Source organism: Podarcis liolepis (assembly GCF_965112155.1).
Source record: "Podarcis liolepis genome assembly, chromosome: 3".
Classification (NCBI taxonomy): domain Eukaryota; kingdom Metazoa; phylum Chordata; class Lepidosauria; order Squamata; family Lacertidae; genus Podarcis; species Podarcis liolepis.
The window spans coordinates 112,176,582-112,194,228 of NC_139557.1; the positions used below are offsets into that span (position 1 = coordinate 112,176,582).

General features: G+C 45.4%; 1 protein-coding gene and 1 long non-coding RNA gene across 3 annotated transcripts in view; one reads left to right on the forward strand and one right to left on the reverse strand.

Moving 5' to 3' along the window:
• The first annotated feature begins 366 nt into the window (after nt 1-366).
• Nucleotides 367-17,647, forward strand: part of ACYP2 (acylphosphatase 2) — a 66,203-nt gene continuing 48,922 nt past the window's right edge. The window contains exons 1-4 of one of the 2 annotated variants that reach the window (XM_083494968.1): nt 367-587; nt 3,643-3,659; nt 6,694-6,803; nt 8,160-8,500. In XM_083494968.1, the coding sequence (XP_083351094.1) occupies nt 536-587; nt 3,643-3,659; nt 6,694-6,803; nt 8,160-8,268 (288 nt within the window). In that variant the 5' untranslated portion in view covers nt 367-535 and the 3' untranslated portion in view covers nt 8,269-8,500. Of the gene's footprint in view, nt 588-3,642; nt 3,660-6,693; nt 6,804-8,159; nt 8,501-17,647 lie in introns of those variants that run through there. The other variant, XM_083494967.1, reaches the window with a different exon arrangement.
• On the reverse strand, nt 4,707-6,187 carry LOC310703004. Its single transcript, XR_014523883.1, has 2 exons — nt 6,127-6,187; nt 4,707-5,108 (listed from the first exon to the last, which is right to left on the reverse strand). It is a non-coding gene; the product is annotated as an uncharacterized lncRNA (long non-coding RNA).

The following is a 17,647-nucleotide window of genomic DNA, read 5'->3' on the forward strand; positions in this document are numbered from 1 at the left end:
AATTTCCCAACGGGCTACGCCCATGCCTGGGAAATTATCTTATATGCTGGGTACAGGAAAGTTTTTCAAAGCAGGGGCCGGAAAGGGCACTGCTCTACATCAAGTGGCAGGGAGTTCCAAAGGGCAAGCGCCGCCAACTCTAAGCCAAGCGACCGGGTTCTTTAGCAGAATGCAGAGCTGGAGTGAACGCGGTAGGGACCCAGCCTGTATCTCTTCCCCCCTCGGCCACCTCCCATCCCTCCAGCAGAGAGCTTAGGGAGAAGTCGAAGCCTCTCCCGACTTCCTTTCTCCTCAGAGGCAGAAACGGATGCCGGTGGCGGCTGCGCTCCCGGACTAGGCGGGCGGTCGCTATCCCGCGAAGCTTGAGCCTCCCGACTTTCCGTCACGACCTCCGCCAGCTGAGGCTGCTCGAGCCGCTCTCGCGTCTTCTCCTCGGCGCTCTCGCTGCCCTTTCCCCACCGGTGACGCTGCGCGGCGGGGGGGGCGGCGGGTTGGTCTCCGGTGCCGGGTCTGGCGGTTTGACGCTTCCCTCACCATGTCTCGGGTCCTCAAGTCGGTGGATTACGAAGTGTTTGGCCGGGTGCAGGGTGATTATTATTATTATCGTTATTATTATTATTAATAAAGGAGGGGGAGGTGGAGTGTATTCGAATTACCAGAAGACGGGGAAAGGGAGAGAGGGCGCATGCGCGAGGTTCCCTCAGGCTGTGGAAGCTTGCCGAGAGGGGGCGCGAGAAAGGGAGCGAATTCGCATGCGCGAGTACCGTCGCCTGAGGCGCATGTGCGGTTACGGGCAACGTTCGGAGTTCCTCCGCGAGCCAGAAGTGGAGCTCCCCCCCTCCCCGGCTATGCAGGGACTCTGCTGCGCATGCGCAACGTGCAGAGAAAGCGAAAACGTGCAAGGTGGTTGCTTTGGGTATCTTAACGCCTATTGATTTCGTTGCTTCGATTGTAAGAACCCCCCCCAACACACACTTTATTTCTTTCTCGTGCTTCGTTTACTGGTTTCAGGAGGAGCATCCCCCCCAGCCTAAGACTGCAACTGCTATTATTTCAAATGGCTTAATAGGGTTGTTGTTGTTATTGCTGTTATTAAGCAGAGGAAATGCAAGAACCTCTGGCACAAAGAACCCTTCAGCGCATATTTCGTCAGTGAATAATGTTGCACACAGCCTGGTTTGCTAAACAAAATTTAAAGTGTTGGTGCTGACCTTTAAAGCCTTAAACGAACTCAGTCTAGTATATCTGAAGGAGCGGCTCCACCACCATCATTCTACCTGGACACTGAGGTCCAGCACCGAGGGCTTTCTGGATGTTCCCTCACTGCGAGAAGCCAAGTTACAGGGAACCAGGCAGAGGGCCTTCTCGGTAGTGGCACCCGCACTGTGGAATGCCCTCCCACCAGATGTCAAAGAGAAAAACAGCTACCAGACTTTTAGAAGACATCTGAAGGCAGCCCTGTTTAGGGAAGCTTTTAATGTTTAATAGGTTATTGTATTTTAATATTCTTTTGGAAGCCGCCCAGAGTGGCTGGGGAAGCCCAGCCAGATGGGTGGGGTATAAATAATAAATTATTATTATTATTATTAACATTGGTAATGAATAAGGGAGAAGCAGAGTAACAAAATGGAGCAAGGGGGAGGGGGAGATTAAAGACATGTAAACAGGAGCTGTTGTGCCTGTAGGTTAAAGACACATTTAAAGGTAAAGGTACCCCTGCCCGTACGGGCCAGTTGTGTCCGACTCTAGGGTTGCGCGCTCATCTCGCTCAAGAGGCCGGGAGCCAGCGCTGTCCGGAGACACTTCCGGGTCACGTGGCCAGCGTAACTAAGCGGCATCTGGCGAGCCAGCACCAGCGCCACACATGGAAACGCTGGTTACCTTCCCGCTATAAAGCGGTACCTATTTATCTACTTGCACTTAGTGGTGCTTTCGAACTGCTAGGTGGGCAGGAGCTGGGACCGAACGACGGGAGCTCACCCCGCCGCGGGGATTCGAACCGCCGACCTTGCGATCAGCAAGTCCTAGGCACTGAGGTTTTGCCCACAGCACCACCCGCAGTGAGACACATTTACTCACAAGCAAATCCAATTTATTTAATTTTATGTTTCTTACATTTAAATTCTGCCTTTCTTCCATCATGGGACCTCCCAAGGCATGTGGTTCTCAGGCAGTCTCCCATCCAGGGACAGAACAGATATGAACCTACGGTACTTTGCTTCTGCAGAGTGGTGGAGATTATACAGTGGGAAGACATGGAAAAAATTATCTTCTGTATATAGGATCCATAGCTAAAAGGTGGCCAGGAAAGTGTGTGACTAGATGTGAAGAGAATCAATAACATAGAAGTTAAGAATGTATGTACAATGACTTTGGATCCACCATGTATAAATTATATGTTGTATACGGATCCCCCTGTACCCCTTTCATGAACTTCATTGACCTATCATCAGGAAAACAAATAACTTTATATTATAAGATGTTGCAGCTTCATTGTTAAATCTATTTGCTTACATAATTGAGCTCATACTGTATATATGAGTTGGAAACCCAATCATAAACAAGTTTACTGTGACACAATTCATCCCGTTCCATTCAACAGAGTTTCCTGCATTGCAGGTATCCTTAAATTTGCAGCTTTCATCCACAGGTGCTCAACCAAAGTTAATATGGTGTAAGATACAAGGAATGGTAACCAGTTTCATACACTGGGCAAGATACATCTAAAGAGATATTTAATCCCATTGATTTCACTGGGAAGCAAAGCATATGCCATTTAAAGTAATGGGGCTGCCTGTTCCCTCCTGCTAATTGGCAGTGGGAAGCAGGATAATCAGAGAGGAGAATGGAAAAAGTGAATGCAACAGCACCAGGTAGTGGACAAAAATAATTGCGGCTGTTATGTTTCCTGCATGGTACTGACTTCATCCTTTTCCCCCAGCTGCAGAAAACAGGCTAGTCAAAAGAAAAGCTTTAAAAATGACATTCTCTGGTCTCAGTTCAGCTCTTGTTGCATATAACTATTCAATTAGGTTTATTTTATATATCCTGGCTCAATGAGACTTTCAGGGCAGCTGATACACACATACACAAATCACAAATAAAACCACACAAATGCTGACAAAAATAAATTCTATAAGATTCTTGTAAAAACAAACATTTATTTACTTATTTCATTTTAGATTTACATAAATGTCACACAAACAACTTCAACAAGTAAGCGCATTGATTCTTACCAACCCAGCAAGTAAAATAACCAGTGAACTTCTAAATAATATTAAACAACTGCAGCAAAACCTATAAAAGTATATAAAAATGCCCCCTGCATACGGCTGTGTATCTACATGAAATTCAGACACATTCATAAAGATCAGTGGCACACAGCTGAGCTTCATGATGGAAACACACACCCATTTCTACAGCAAATCTATATCTCGCTACATCAGAAGACATAGGAGTTATTCATAATCATCTGATAATTTGCAAATAGTTATATTGAGCACAACAAAAACTTTGTGGCAAACATGCACCACTTACTATCAATGTTTCTGGCAGCCTGTTTCCTGAACATACTAAAATGTTGCTGTACTAGTTTGAATAAAAACATTTATTTATTTTAATGTTCTTTTTATTCTTTCCTAGGTGTCTGTTTCAGAATGGTAAGACAACATGAAGTACATCAACCTTTCATCGTTACTGTATCATATTTCTAAGAATAAAAATAAGGCCTGTGGCCTGTACAGACCCCAACAGTCTATAATGCCAAGTTTTCAAAGCTAATCTGAACAGTTAAGTATTGTGTGTCTGTGGTATGTGTTTTAACGGAGATCCTTTTTTATAAAATGCAGTAGAACCCTGATTTTATGAAAACTAGTTGTATGAACAATACATTTATGAGCCATCTTACTCAACCAGATGAGAAAGAAGCACCACGGTACGTGTGCATGAACTTTAACTTTGTGCAAAGGTCTCATAGACTTAAAAGTTTTTGTCCCTTGATCTTCCCGTGGCCCATATTCCCAAACATACAGCATGGAAAGATTGCGTATGAGCAACACGCCGTTTTTCACAGTGACCAAGAAACGCAAGCGAACTGTGCTCACTTTCCAAAGCAAAATAGAGATTGTGGAAAGGTTGGAGAAAGGCGAAACAGCAACAGTGTTGGCGGAGGAGTTTGGAATTGGGAAGTCCACAATTTCGCAACTCAAGAAAAACAAAGACACTCTCCTGCATTTTGTCTCAACGATGGGGAGCGAAAATGGCAAAAAGAAGCGGAAGACGATGAAATGCGCAAAGAACTCAACGTTGGAAGATGCTCTCTATGCTTGGTTTTCCCACATGAGAAATATTGGTGAGCCAGTCTCAGGCCCACTTCTATGTGAAAAGGCCTTAGAAATGAACAGGAAATTGAACGGCAACCCTGACTTCAAGGCTAGCTCAGGATGGCTGGCGCGGTTCAAGTCTCGCCACGGGATTCACCATCTCGGTGTTCATCATGAGAAGCTTTCTGCTGATCAGCCAGCCACTCAGTGCCTCAAAAAAGAATTTACAGATTTCAAAACAGAGGAGGACTCTGACGCCGAGAGCATTTACAACACTGTTGTCGTTCCTGGACCCTCACATTCGGAAGCTTACAATGCATTAGAAATAGCTCTGCAGTGGCTGGAAGATCAAGAAGAAAGTGATGTGGTACAGCTCCTGTTTTTGAAAACCCTGAGAGATTTGGCCGCAAAGAAGATAGCGAATTCTCTCAAACAAAAATAAGATCAGAACTTTTGGCAGCAAGAAAAGACAATAATAAAAACTTGATTCTTGACTCTCCATGATAGATCTGTTGCTGTTGATAATGCACTGTATGACTGAAAAATAAATCAATAAGCATTGCAGTTTGTCTTTCTCACTCAAAGCACTGTAGCTGCTGTAATGCTCAAAAGCACAGTTTTCTGAACTTTATTTTATGAACTCCTATCTCCTCAATTAGTTCATAAAATCAGGTTCTACTGTAAATAGTGTAAATGTGGACACATGTTCCTGTTAAAATACAATGCCCTTGAAAACTAGACAAGGCTCTATTCCTCTATTGCCTCTATTCAAAGCTTGTGGAGGGTCTCTCTCTGGGCCAGATGTCCATCTGATAATTTTAAGTGGTGTTACTGAGAGCTTGTAGATAGCTTGATAATTTCTTTGGAAAATGTTAGCCTTTGAGTCTTGGTCTGAGCAAATGATTTTATTTATATGCTGGTGTTGGAAATGAAAGTAGAGCTCCAGAGATTTGCAAGTGATTTAAGAAATGGACCTTAATGGTTTAATTTCTTTCTTAATAGCTGGGCTCTTTGCAGCTAAGATCCCACCTATTCTCTTTTGCCACTTTTGGACATCTTGGGGGGGGGTAGTTTTGGAAACAAAATGATACATGCTTTCAAGATGGGAAGTCGGAAACCATATACAACTGAGCTAATGTTAATTCAGTTTTTCCTTTTTAGTAGATTCCAATGAACTATGCAACGTGTTCTGTGTGCCCAAAGCAAGTTAATAACTATTCAGATACTAATGAGCTTTGTTCTGGCACATGCAGCACCTTCTCCTTCTCTGTGTCCCGCTATCAAACCCAGAAGTCTTAAATTAACCATAGTTTCCAGTTTTGTCCAAACTAGGAAACTGTGGCGAGCAAGTTGGGAACAAGCCAAGTTCTTACACCAACTTCAAATCACGGTTAGATTCTGGTTTGTTCTGAACTTGGTAACCACGGTTTCCCAGTTGGAACTCCAACAGTGAATGAAAGTTAAATGAAGACTTTCTGCCTTATTGCAGCATGCAATTTGTCTTTTTTCCCTTCGTAGTCCAACTTTGTCCTTTTAAACTTAAGATGCCTTGCAAATTATGTTAAGAGGAACATAATAGAAGTGCAAGCAGTGTACTGTAAAAGTATGTAAAATTTTATTTTTAAACAGCAGTGGGAGAATGTAACCTCAAATTCACTCTTCCAAGAAATGCCCCATCATAAAGTTCTAACTGCAGTTGTTAAGCACCCATGTCAACACTTGGATGATCTTACACAGGCATAGGCAAACTCGGCCCTCCAGATGTTTTGGGACTACAACTCCCATCATCCCTAGCTAACAGGACCAGTGGTCAGGGATGATGGGAGTTGTAGTCCCAAAACATCTGGAGGGCCGAGTTTGCCTGTGCCTGATCTTACACCTGTGTTTTATAAGCCAGATATGAAACAGCCTTTTGGTTTTATACACAACTCCTTTGTTCCTTTCTTTTGTTGCACACCTGGATGCAAAGCAAAGATAGCTAACTCACCATAATTTCCTATTTTGCTGAACCAGGAAACTATGGTGGGCAGTTTCTACACAAGCCAGGATCCTTGTGTAGATGATCCTTTATAAATCATCATTAATAAAGTTGGGTTTTGAATAATGGCTTGTTTCACAGCCAGTAACCATAATTTCTTGGTTTGGATGAAACAGGAAACTCTTGAGACTTCCACAAAATATGACTTTTGGGGGTTGCAACTCCATGTTTGTTGGTCCTCTTGAATCCTTAGGAAAGAAATTGTGCAGAAAGAAATATGATGTTTTAAGGCTGAGCTGCATTATATGATTTCAGATACTGCATAAAATCTGTGTATCTTCTTCTTCTTTCCACCCCTCCCCCCCCCCCCCGTTACCCATAACCCTCAACCAGTATACAGAAGATAAAGCTAGGAAAATGGGAGTAGTTGGCTGGGTTAAAAATACCAGACAAGGGACGGTTACTGGCCAGGTACAGGGTCCAGAAGATAAAGTACAGGAGATGTAAGTACAGCGTTTCCTGAAACGTGTGCTGTGCTGGCTTCACTAACTTGCAGGATTGGTTAAAACGCTTCTGCCGATTAACAAAATGGTTTGGAGAAATGATATTGAAGCTCTAAACTGGACTTCCTCCAGGTCTTAAATGAAACAATTTGCTCACATGGACTTATATTCAACCTTGCGTTAAGTAAGTAGTTCGGTCAAGCCAATGATGTCTGTTAGCACAGTGGAGCTCCCCCAGTCCATGGCACCCCCTGTATCTGCTCTGAGGATCCTCTCAACCCTCTGGATCAGATTTGGGGATGGCACGAAGAGGGTGAATATTCCCATTGTGCTAGTGGTAATCTGCACACATGAAACTACAGTGGTACCTCGGGTTAAGTACTTAATTCGTTCCGGAGGTCCGTTCTTAAGCTGAAACTGTTCCTAACTTGAAGCATCACTTTAGCTAATGGGGCCTCCTGCTGCTGCCGCGCCGCCGGAACACGATTTCTGTTCTCATCCTGAAGCAAAGTTCTTAACCTGAGGTAATATTTCTGGGTTAGCCGAGTCTGTAACCTGAAGCGTATGTAACCCGAGGTACCACTGTATTACATTGGATACTGCCCTAGATGTGTAAATTAGAGAGATTGGCTCTGTTGTCACTTCCAGGTGACCAGCTTATTAAGCATTCACCCTAATTCATTTGCTCAAAGTGTGTAGAGGAAGTTAGACAACATTGGCTGTTTATCGAGCATTCATTGTGATGTGTTTCTTGTGGAGGTTTTCCAGCATTGCGTCAAATAATTATTACCCCATACTTTTCGGTGCATTTCCCTGTCACACTTCTTATTGCAAATGTCTGATTTTATTTTATTATTTATCACATTTATATACCACTTTTATCTTCCAAAAATCCCAGGGCGGTGCACATGATTCCCCTCCCCATTTCATCCTTTAGGCTAGGTTAGGCTAAGAGATGGTGACTGGGCCATTTGCTTCATGGCCGAGTGGGGATTTGAAGCCTGCTCGCCCAGTGTTGTGCAGGAGCTCCATATCTGCTTTAATTGTACCACCTGGATTTGCTGGCATATGACTGAATCCTGCCTGAAAATAGCAATGGCTTACAAGCGCCCAGAGACAGAACGGTCTCTCGCCAAATGGTTTACTATTAAGGGAGCCAGCATAAATGCTACAGCTGTGGCTTCCGTTTATGGAGGTGACATGTGACTTCTGAGGACGCCCACCTTCCTAAACAATCTGAAGTCTGCCCAAGCCCTGCAGAAGGAGGGGCTGTTGATAGAAGACCACCTTAGAGCTTTCATTTGCTAGGCACTGTTAAGGATTCCTATTAAGAGTCCTCCTTCCTTTGTTATATAGCTGTTTCCAGCTTTCTAAAGCGCAGGAGACGGGGATCTTTGGACAACCAGCCCATGTCTCTTGGCCCCAAGCAAAGGATGGCGTTCAAGGTGGAGTTGGGGCCTGCTGAGATCCCTTTTGGTTTGGGAGCTTGCTGATGACATCATAGGCAAGCACATGTGATCTTTGATGAGAAGTTTGGAGGCAATCATCTCCACACACCCCCATTTGGCCATACATCATCAGTAACCCCAGTCGTGCCCGTGAGTCAAGCCTAACCTATAGGAGTCAGAAGAAACAATGTGTGGAGCTTTTTCATTGGAAAATATTGCAGAGCTGTTTGAAGAATGAACTGAATCTGCACCATAGGGAGAGCAGGGGCTCCATAGAGTTCTGAGTTCCATAGAGTTGTTTTTGCAAATAGCCTGATACTTTCCAGATATTTAGACTGCAACTCCCATCAGCCGAGATCGATACACATCTGTGTGATTATTTTGCATGATTTGTCCTGCTGTTTTTACTATGGATCATTGTTTACTTTGGTTGTGATAATTAATCTAGTGGGTCAAGGAACTGTGCTTGGCACAGAAGTTCCAACCCCAAACACTGACAATTGTATTCACACACCCCTCTGACCTCATTCATCAGCTGCTGCTCACACGCTTTTGAACAAATCTTCAAAAAATGAGGGATAGAAACTTGGTGGGTTTTTATTAAGTTGCACCCCAAACCACATTCTGAATTTCTGCATATTCATGGCATACATGCATCCATTATATAGCAGGCATAGTCAATATGGTGTCCTCAAGAGAATATTTGACTCCAACTCCCATCATCCACAGCCAAGATGGTTCCGTATTGGCTATCCCCAATTGGCCTGGGATGGATCCTGAATAACTTGAGCAGTCCTGCTGGGAGGTGAGGGTGCAGTCCCTTTTGTTGCCGGTTCCTCTTATAACGGTGTAAAAACAGAACTCCAAACATGGCCAGGTGCCAAGACAAAAAGGGTGAGGGCAGAGGGTGGAGACTTGTTGGTCTAGTACTTGGAAGGAAGAAGACGAGAGTACTGAGTAATGCTGGGGAAACGGAATGCAACAAATCAAAGGCATTCTAATTCTGTTGTGTAAGGCTGATTAGAGGCAATTAGTTTGGTAGAAATGCTGTATTTCTGCCAAGATTGCTGATCGTTTCGCATAATACGTGATGGGGCCGTTAATTTATGTGTTGTTTTGATTTCAAGATAGGAATGTCATTTATTTTTTTTTTGGTCTGGGGACGCAGATAAAGACCCAGGGATACAGTACTTTTAAAAAGGTGGTGGAGCAGCTTTTAAATTGATTGCATGGGGGAAGTCAAGAGGAGCTGATTCAGAACAAATCATCAGGTTGAGGGGGGGGGATATTTATGATTGTTCAGGTGTGGGTGAGGTAGAACTAGACACTTAGAGGGCAGGAGCACACAGCAGCAATTCGGAGAGCCAAAACTCTGTAGGGTAAAATGCATGTATCAAACACATTTGGAGAGAGGCCCTATTTATGTGCTGATGCACTAATGCTTGAGACTTCCAAGCCAAGATGTGTGAGTTGGAGGGTTGGGTCTTAAGACAAGACATAGATACAGCGGATATAAAGGAAACTTGGTGGATTGGAGAGAACCAGTAGGACACGGTTATCTCTGAATATAAACTCCGTAGGAAGGGACAGAGAAGGGCACTCTGGAGGTGCTGTTGATCTGTATGTCAAAGAGGAAGTTTGAAACCCCACAGAATCGCTGTGGGTGGTGATACCAGGATCCAGGAATAATTGAGCACTGGAGGAGGCATGTTGTCCTGGCTGAAACGCTCAGGGTCACCTCGAGATGGAGAATGAAAACGAAGATGCATCCTAAAGAGGAAATGCTGGAGTAATCTTACTGACAGTAAGAGCTGTTTGACAGTGGAATTTGCTGCCAAGGAGTGTGGTGGAGTCTCCTTCTTTGGAGGTCTTTAAGCAGAGGCTTGACAACCATATGTCAGGAGTGCTCTGATGGTGTTTCCTGCTTGGCAGGGGGTTGGACTCGATGGCCCTTGTGGTCTCTTCCAACTCTATGATTCTATGATTCTATAATGGTTGAACTTCAGTTCCCTTCAGCAACCCTGGACTTATAAGTGGCACCCAGGGGCTGATGCAAGCTGTAGGTGTTGTTAAACCGATATTGAGCACAGCACTATCTGATTTAACGGATATGTATAAAATCGTAACTGTAGAGTTGGAAGGGACCCTGAGGGTCACTTAGTTCAACCCTCTGCAATGTAAATGGACAGTTGCCGAGAAAATGCGAGAATGTTGATCTTCTAACAAAAATACGAACCTTGTCTTAAAGATCACACTCTGAGGACTGGAAAGCGGGACAGCAATTTTTTGGAAAGGGATTTTGGGGGATCCAGGAACTTACGGTTTGTTTAGCATAACACCTGTTTTAGGAAAACTGATGGGGAGTATTATTGAACATAAAATTAGAAAGCTTATGGATAAACAAGTCTTGCTGAAGCTGAGCTAGCATAGCTTCTCCAAGGACCTAACTTTCTGAGCTCTAGGTGGCGCTGTTTGATGGGTAATGGTAACATGCACCACACTTCTCATTGATGTTCACCTATTTTTAGCTGCCTCCTGAGACAATCTCTTCTTTCCCTGCAACATGGGATCTTTCCTCCTACTGCGTCTTAATAGTCCCTGTGTTGCCAATCAAAAAGGGCCATAGCTCACTGGTGGAGCATCTGCTTTGCTTGCAGTAGTTCCCAATTTCAATCTCTGGGTAAAAAAAGGTAAAGGTAAAGGACTCCTGGATGGTTAAGTCCAGTCAAAGGGGACTATAGGGTTGCGGCGCTCATCTCGCTTTCAGGCCAAGGGAGCCGATATTTGTCCACAGACAGTTTTCCAGGTCATGTGGCCAGCATGACTAAACAATGGAACACTGTGACAGAAACCAAAGCGCCACAGTGGTACCTATTTATCTACTTGCACTGGTATGCTTTTGAAATGCTAGGTTGGCAGGAGCTGGGACAGGGCAAGGGGAGCTCACCTCGTTGTGGGGATTCAAACCGCTGACCTCCTGATGGGCAAGCCCAAGAGGCTCAGTGGTTTAGACCACAGCGCCACCCGCGTCCCCTTATCTCCAGGTGGCAGTAGGAGAGAACCCGACCTCAAATCCTGGAGAAGCTTTGCCACTCAGTGTAGACAGTACTGAGCTAGATTGACCAATGATCCGAACAAGCAGTTTCCTAAGAGAAGCAGCAGTTATTAGTGCCCCTTTTATTTTCACTGATTATGGGGAGATCATCATGGTAAATATATCACTACAGCAGAATGCTGTCACAAGCAATACAATGTGCACCTTTCTGCTCCTTCTTTTTCTTAGGGGCAGGGCATTTCAGAAGGGACGTCTTTTATAGATCAAGGAGAGGATACTGGACTCTTGCATCACCTAAATGCCACCTGTTTCATGTCCTTTATTATTGCTATTTTTAAGAGCGCACGTCAACCCAGCACACAGAAAAACATGGCCGTTCTTCAAAGCACAGCCCACATTAATGCATCCAAATGCCAATGGCTTGTCCTTAGAAAAGGGGTGAGGAAATGTCTTTGTCCCGAGGGCCACATTCCCTTATGGGCAACATTCTGAGGGCCACATGCCTGTGAGGGCCAGGGCAAAAGTAGGCAGGGCATCAAATGCGAACTTCACTTTGGTACAGTAGGTTTGTTTCGACACCCAGCCAGCCTTCTCTATCCTCCCTCCAGGGAGGCAAGAGGCATGATATGAGCTCAAGGATACCTTCCAGCCTGGCAAAAGTACTCAAGGAGGATGCAAAGCAGGGATGGGGAAGGGGCATAGCTGTCAATCGTCCCTTATTTGGCGGGAAAGTCCCTTATCCCAGTGCCGTGTCCTGCTGCTGTCCATTATTGATGATGTCCCTTAAATTTCCCGGGTTTCAAAGGAAGCAGCTCCTCTCCCTTCCTCCCTGCCGGCCAGGGAGGCTCCAACTGTGTTGCATGGCTGCGTTGCTCACCCAATAAGGAGTCTAAGAACGACTGGGGGGTGGCGCTTGCATGCCTTGTGCCGATCAAATCGGCCGCGTTGCCTGGGCTTTGCTCAGCGCTTCCCAGTGGAGAGGTGACGGTGGTTTTCCTTGCTGCATCCCCTTTTTACTGGGTTGCTGCGCTGTGGGAACCACTGCTTGAGGCTTCATTTGGCTGCTGGCTGGGCTTTCTGCCTTTGGCTCGGAGTGGCTCAGAAGTCGAACCTCCCCGTGCTCTGAAAATCCCTTATTTTGGCTGCTGATCCCTTATTTTCGAGGCTGCTGGTCCCTTATTTTCAAATCTGTAAGTTGACAGCTATGGGAAGGGGTATGGCTCCGGAGAGTGTGTGGCCTGGGGAGATTCCCTGTTTGGTCCCCAGGCCTGAGGTTCCCCATCCGTATCCACAGTCCCCCAAAGGCTAAACTGAACAAGCCCATCTGTAGTGAATGTTGAAAAGGTCATGGCTGCAGGTGGAACCATCAGTAGGGCCTGTCCAGCAGATCTCAAGGCATGGCTTGGCAAATAGTGGAAGAGGTGCTTGTGACGTTAACATATGAGAGTGCTGGAGGTGAATTAGTTAAACAAGTTACCCAATCAGAACCCAGGGGGGTGGAGTCAGAGGGATTATAAAGCCAGCTCTGGGAGGGGCAAAAGGGGAGTTCGTTGGGTGGTTGGTTGGAATGGGAGTGAATTGGGATAGAGTCTTTGGGTAGGTTGAGTTAAAGGTAAAGGGACCCCTGACCATTAGGTCCAGTCGTGGCTGACTCTGGGGCTGCGATGCTCATCTCGCTTTATTGGCCGAGGGAGCTGGCATACAGCTTCCGGGTCATGTGGCCAGCATGACTAAGTCGCTTCTAGCGAACCAGAGCAGCGCATGGAAACGCCATTTACCTTCCCTATCTACTTGCACTTTGACGTGCTTTCGAACTGCTAGGTTGGCAGGAGCAGGGACCGAGCAATGGGAGCTCACCCCTTCTGATCAGCAAGTCCTAGGCTCTGTGGTTTAACCCACAGCGCCACCCGCGTCCTGCGGTTGAGTTAGTGTAGCGAAATAAGCTGAGTCAGGAACAGTTAGGGGCTAAGAAGACGAGTAAATATCTGAGAGGTGGTTTAGTGAGTGAGAGCAGGTAATGGAAGTTATAGGTCTGGATAGGCACCCCATGATTGTAATTGACCGATACTGTTTATGAAACCACACGCTTGTTAAACTGCAATAAATAAACAAAAGTTTATGTTCCAATTTAACCCTGACTGGACTCAGTATTGTACCAGGTAGGGCCTGGGTGGTGGCAGTGAGAAATAAAGTGGTGGCACAGAGATCAGTAGACGGTGAAACATCCTGGGACTCTGTGTGATCGCCACAGTGCTTACTTATATATACCCTCATTCTCTTTGAGCTCAGCCCTCACACAGGGAGGTAGAGAGAGATGCTCAGCTGCTGGTAGGCACCAGCCATCAAAGTCGTTGAACGATCGTTCTCTGTGGCACAATGAGTCAGTGCATCTGGCTGTTAAACCAGAAGGTTGGTGGTTCGAGCCCACCCAGGGATGGCTGTGGGCAGGATTCCTGCAATGCAAGGGGTTGGACTAGATGACCCTGGGATCCCCTTCAGCTCTACAGTTCTATGATTCTATGATCCTCTCCAAGGTATTAGAGCTCACTAAGGAAACCTCTTTAGCTATTAGACTTTGAGACATCCCTTGCATGAAGTTTTAAAAGTCAATTCAAGTGCTTTGCAGTCTTGGGTCCCCGGACACTGAAGGACTACAACTCCCATTATCCTTGACTATTGGCTAGACTGGTTAAGGACGATGGGGTTTGTAGTCCAACAACACCTAGGGACCTGTGGTTGACGAAACCAATTTTATCATTGTTCATTTAACTACTTCAAAATATTTCAGGGCAAAAACTGAGAAGACTCCTGTTTGGTTGAATTTTGCTTTTTTTGCTTTGGAGAGGCACAAATGGTGAGGCGTTCGTAGCTGTGCTTTTTGATCTGCAGTCCAAAAATGAAGCTGTTCCAATTGTTGCTATAGTAACCTGCCACGATACGACAGGCCTTCCTTTTTTGGTGTGGAGCTTGTTCCACGTTTACGTTGCAGCATAATTCTCATTTCCAGAGCAGGAGGTAGGAAGCTTGCTGGAGGTGGAGGTAAATTTATTTTCCAGAGCAAGGACAAAATGTAAATTTAGAAGCGATTGAAAAAGGCTGTTCTTTGTTCCTGCCAGAGGCTATAAGTAGTAACCGTGTTCCTAAAGGGTATCATGCCTGATGGAAAATTTGAAGAGAGAGCTGGCAATTGATTAATATTGCACCTCAGCTGAATTAACACCATTGGGATTTTCTATAATAATTCCAACAGGGTTGCAAACTGACCAGGAAAGAAATGGCCTGGCCTGTGCTTTGTCTGCACTCTCTTAGTACCTTGATCTGAAAAAGCAGGTGGAGCCTGCATGCAGAAAAGCATCATTACCTTCTAAAGCAGACTTCCTCAACCTCGGCCCTCCAGATATTTTGAGACTACAGTTCCCATCATCTCTGACCACTGGTCCTGCTAGCTAGGGATCATGGGAGTTGTAGGCCCAAAACATCTGGAGGGCCGAGGTTGAGGAAGCCTGTTCTAAAGTCCGTGGAGCAAGCTGCTGCTAAAGGTACAGGAACAGCATCCAGGGGGAAAAAAGTTGGAAATGCTAGATTTCTGTTTTGGTCATGTCCCACTGTACCAGAGCCTTGGAAGGAGCAGGCTTGAGACTTAAGAAACCAAACCAGCTGCTGAATGTCTGTCCAGCTACTGTGCCTTTAATAGCAACTTGATCCGCAGATACGGGAAAGTTATGATACTTATCTGCAAGCCATGACAAGGTTCACCTGTTACAGATAGGTAGCCGTGTTGGTCTGCCATAGTCAAAATAAAATAAAAATAATAAAAATAATAATAGTCAAAATAAAACAAAATAAAAAAATTCCTTCCAGTAGCACCTTAAAGACCAACTAAGTTAGTTCTTGGTATGAGCTTTCGTGTGCATGCACACTTCTTCAGATACACTGAAGAAGTTCACCTGGTGATTGATTAAGCCACTGTTAAAGACAGAAGAGAATATTCAAGCTTGGTCAGACTATAGACCCATCTCATCAAGCATCCGGTGTCCAGTTGCGGCCAACCAGATGTTTTGTGGGAAATCATCTGCTGACAAGGCCACAGGCATGCCCTTCCATCAGTTGCCCCATCAGGGAGGCGGAAAAGCACCCACTTCAGCCACCAGTGCTGCACTCCCATGGAGAAACTGGGAGGCTTGGTGTCCAATCCTGACATCCATTGAAATATGCATGTGTTGAAGGGGCTGTGTTCAACGTGGGAGACACTGAGGCAGTGCACCCTGGGCAAGAAGACTTATGCACTGTGTATTCGAGGGGGGAATATATACGGAGACTTTATGTGGGCACCATAGGAGATACTGGCAGGCACACTGGCACCAGTGGGCACCACATTGACAACCTACTGCCCCAAGGCAACCAATCAGCATGTAAGGATGTCTTGCCCTGAATCTACTGTTCAACCATTCCATCGGCTGATTCCAAATTCCAGTAATTTGATGCAGCAAACGTTCTGGTCGATGCTTATCCTTACTGCTTCATATGTTGCTTGAGTTGAACTGACTACTGATCTGTTTCCAGGTTCAGTTCAAGGACCCTGAAAGCCCTGAATGGATTTGGATCAGGCTATCCAAATGACCGGGGACGCGGGTGGCGCTGTGGGTTAAACCACAGAGCCTAGGACTCGCTGATCAGAAGGTTGGCGGTTCGAATCCCCACAACAGGGTGAGCTCCCGTTGCTCGGTCCCTGCTCCTGCCAACCTAGCAGTTCAAAAGCACAAAGTGCAAATAGATAAATAGGTACTGCTCCAGCAGGAAGGTAAACGGCGTATCCATGTGCTGCTGTGGTTCGCCAGAAGCGGCTTAGTCATGCTGGCCACATGATCCGGAAGCTGTACGCCGGCTCCCTCAGCCAATAAAGCGAGATGAGCGCCACAACCCCAGAGTCGGCCATGACTGGACCTAATGGTCAGGGGTCCCTTTACCTTTACCTTATCCAAATGACTGTTTCCTTCCCTATGATCCTATGCACCCTTGTAAGATCTGCTGGGAAAGCACTGTTATGTGTCCTGAGGACTGTAAATGACATTAGAATGGAAGAAGAAATTGGATGAATGGTGGAGGTTTTCCAGGAGTTTTTAAAAAAGAAAATTGCAAGTGTGGTTTGGATCAGGACCTTTGCCCCTGCAGTGCCCTCCTCCCACAGTAGCTGCATGCTCTTAACCCAGGCATAGGCATACTCCGGCCCTCCAGATGTTTGGGACTACAATTCCCATCACCCCTAGCTAACAGGAGCAGTGGTCAGGGATGATGGGAATTGTAGTCCCAAACATCTGGGGGGGCGGAGTTTGCCTATGCCTGCCTTAACCTGTGCAGTGCAGGAAAGCAAAGCTGACAATTTTGAGTTCTTCTCTAGAGTTTCATACAAACCAGCATCCACACACAGACACACAATTTCTTTTAGAATTTTTGCAAGCCCTGGTTGATCATATGCATTGCTTGCAGAAGGGCCTAGGTCAGCTATCCCCAACTGGGTGCCCTTCAGGTGTTTTGGACTACATATCCCATCAACTCAAGCTGTGTTAGGGTTGATGGAAGTTATGGTGCAAAACATTTGGAGGGTACCAAGTTGGGAAGGCTTCCATAGGTTCATTAGTCCCCAGAATCTCTTGGATCAAGCAATAGTCAATGATGAAAGATTTCTTCCTGAGTCTGACCCTTAAAGAGCTGCTACCAGCCAGAGTAGACAATGCTAGCCTAGATGAACAAATAGTACCCCCAGGCAAAAGTCATCTTTCTGTGTTCCCGTTTTCTTAAACTTTGTCTGATATTGTTTGCACCCAATTTGAAGGCCTGTGTACCCATTTTAAATGCTGGCAATTAAAATAATCAACATATATTAACGATTCTCTCCAAATTCATGGAAACCAAATTCCCACGGAGCTGCTGTCCCTCATTTGTATGAATGTGACAGAATTCTTTCTGCCAGCTGAAGGCTTAATACAATCTCTTAATTAGGATTTTGCAGACCGTCTCCTTGCAGAAGCTGAATCAGGACATTTTCTTGGCTCTTAAAGGTCATTTTGCATGGAAATGCCACAAGCTTTGCTAGCTAGCTAGCAATTGTATATTAGTCCATCCTTTCCCACCCCACCCCCCACTTTCTAATGCATTCACAGCAGAGTTGTGGAGTTTATGCCCTTAGGTGCGTCCCAAAAGCCATTATTAACTATTCCAAAATCTGTAACTAACTTCCATAATTTTAACGAATGTTACTTCCAGCTCACCTTCCATATTAATCTTTTTCTACAGCATCTCACACCCAATTCTGGACACATACACCTCTTCAGAGAGCGTGT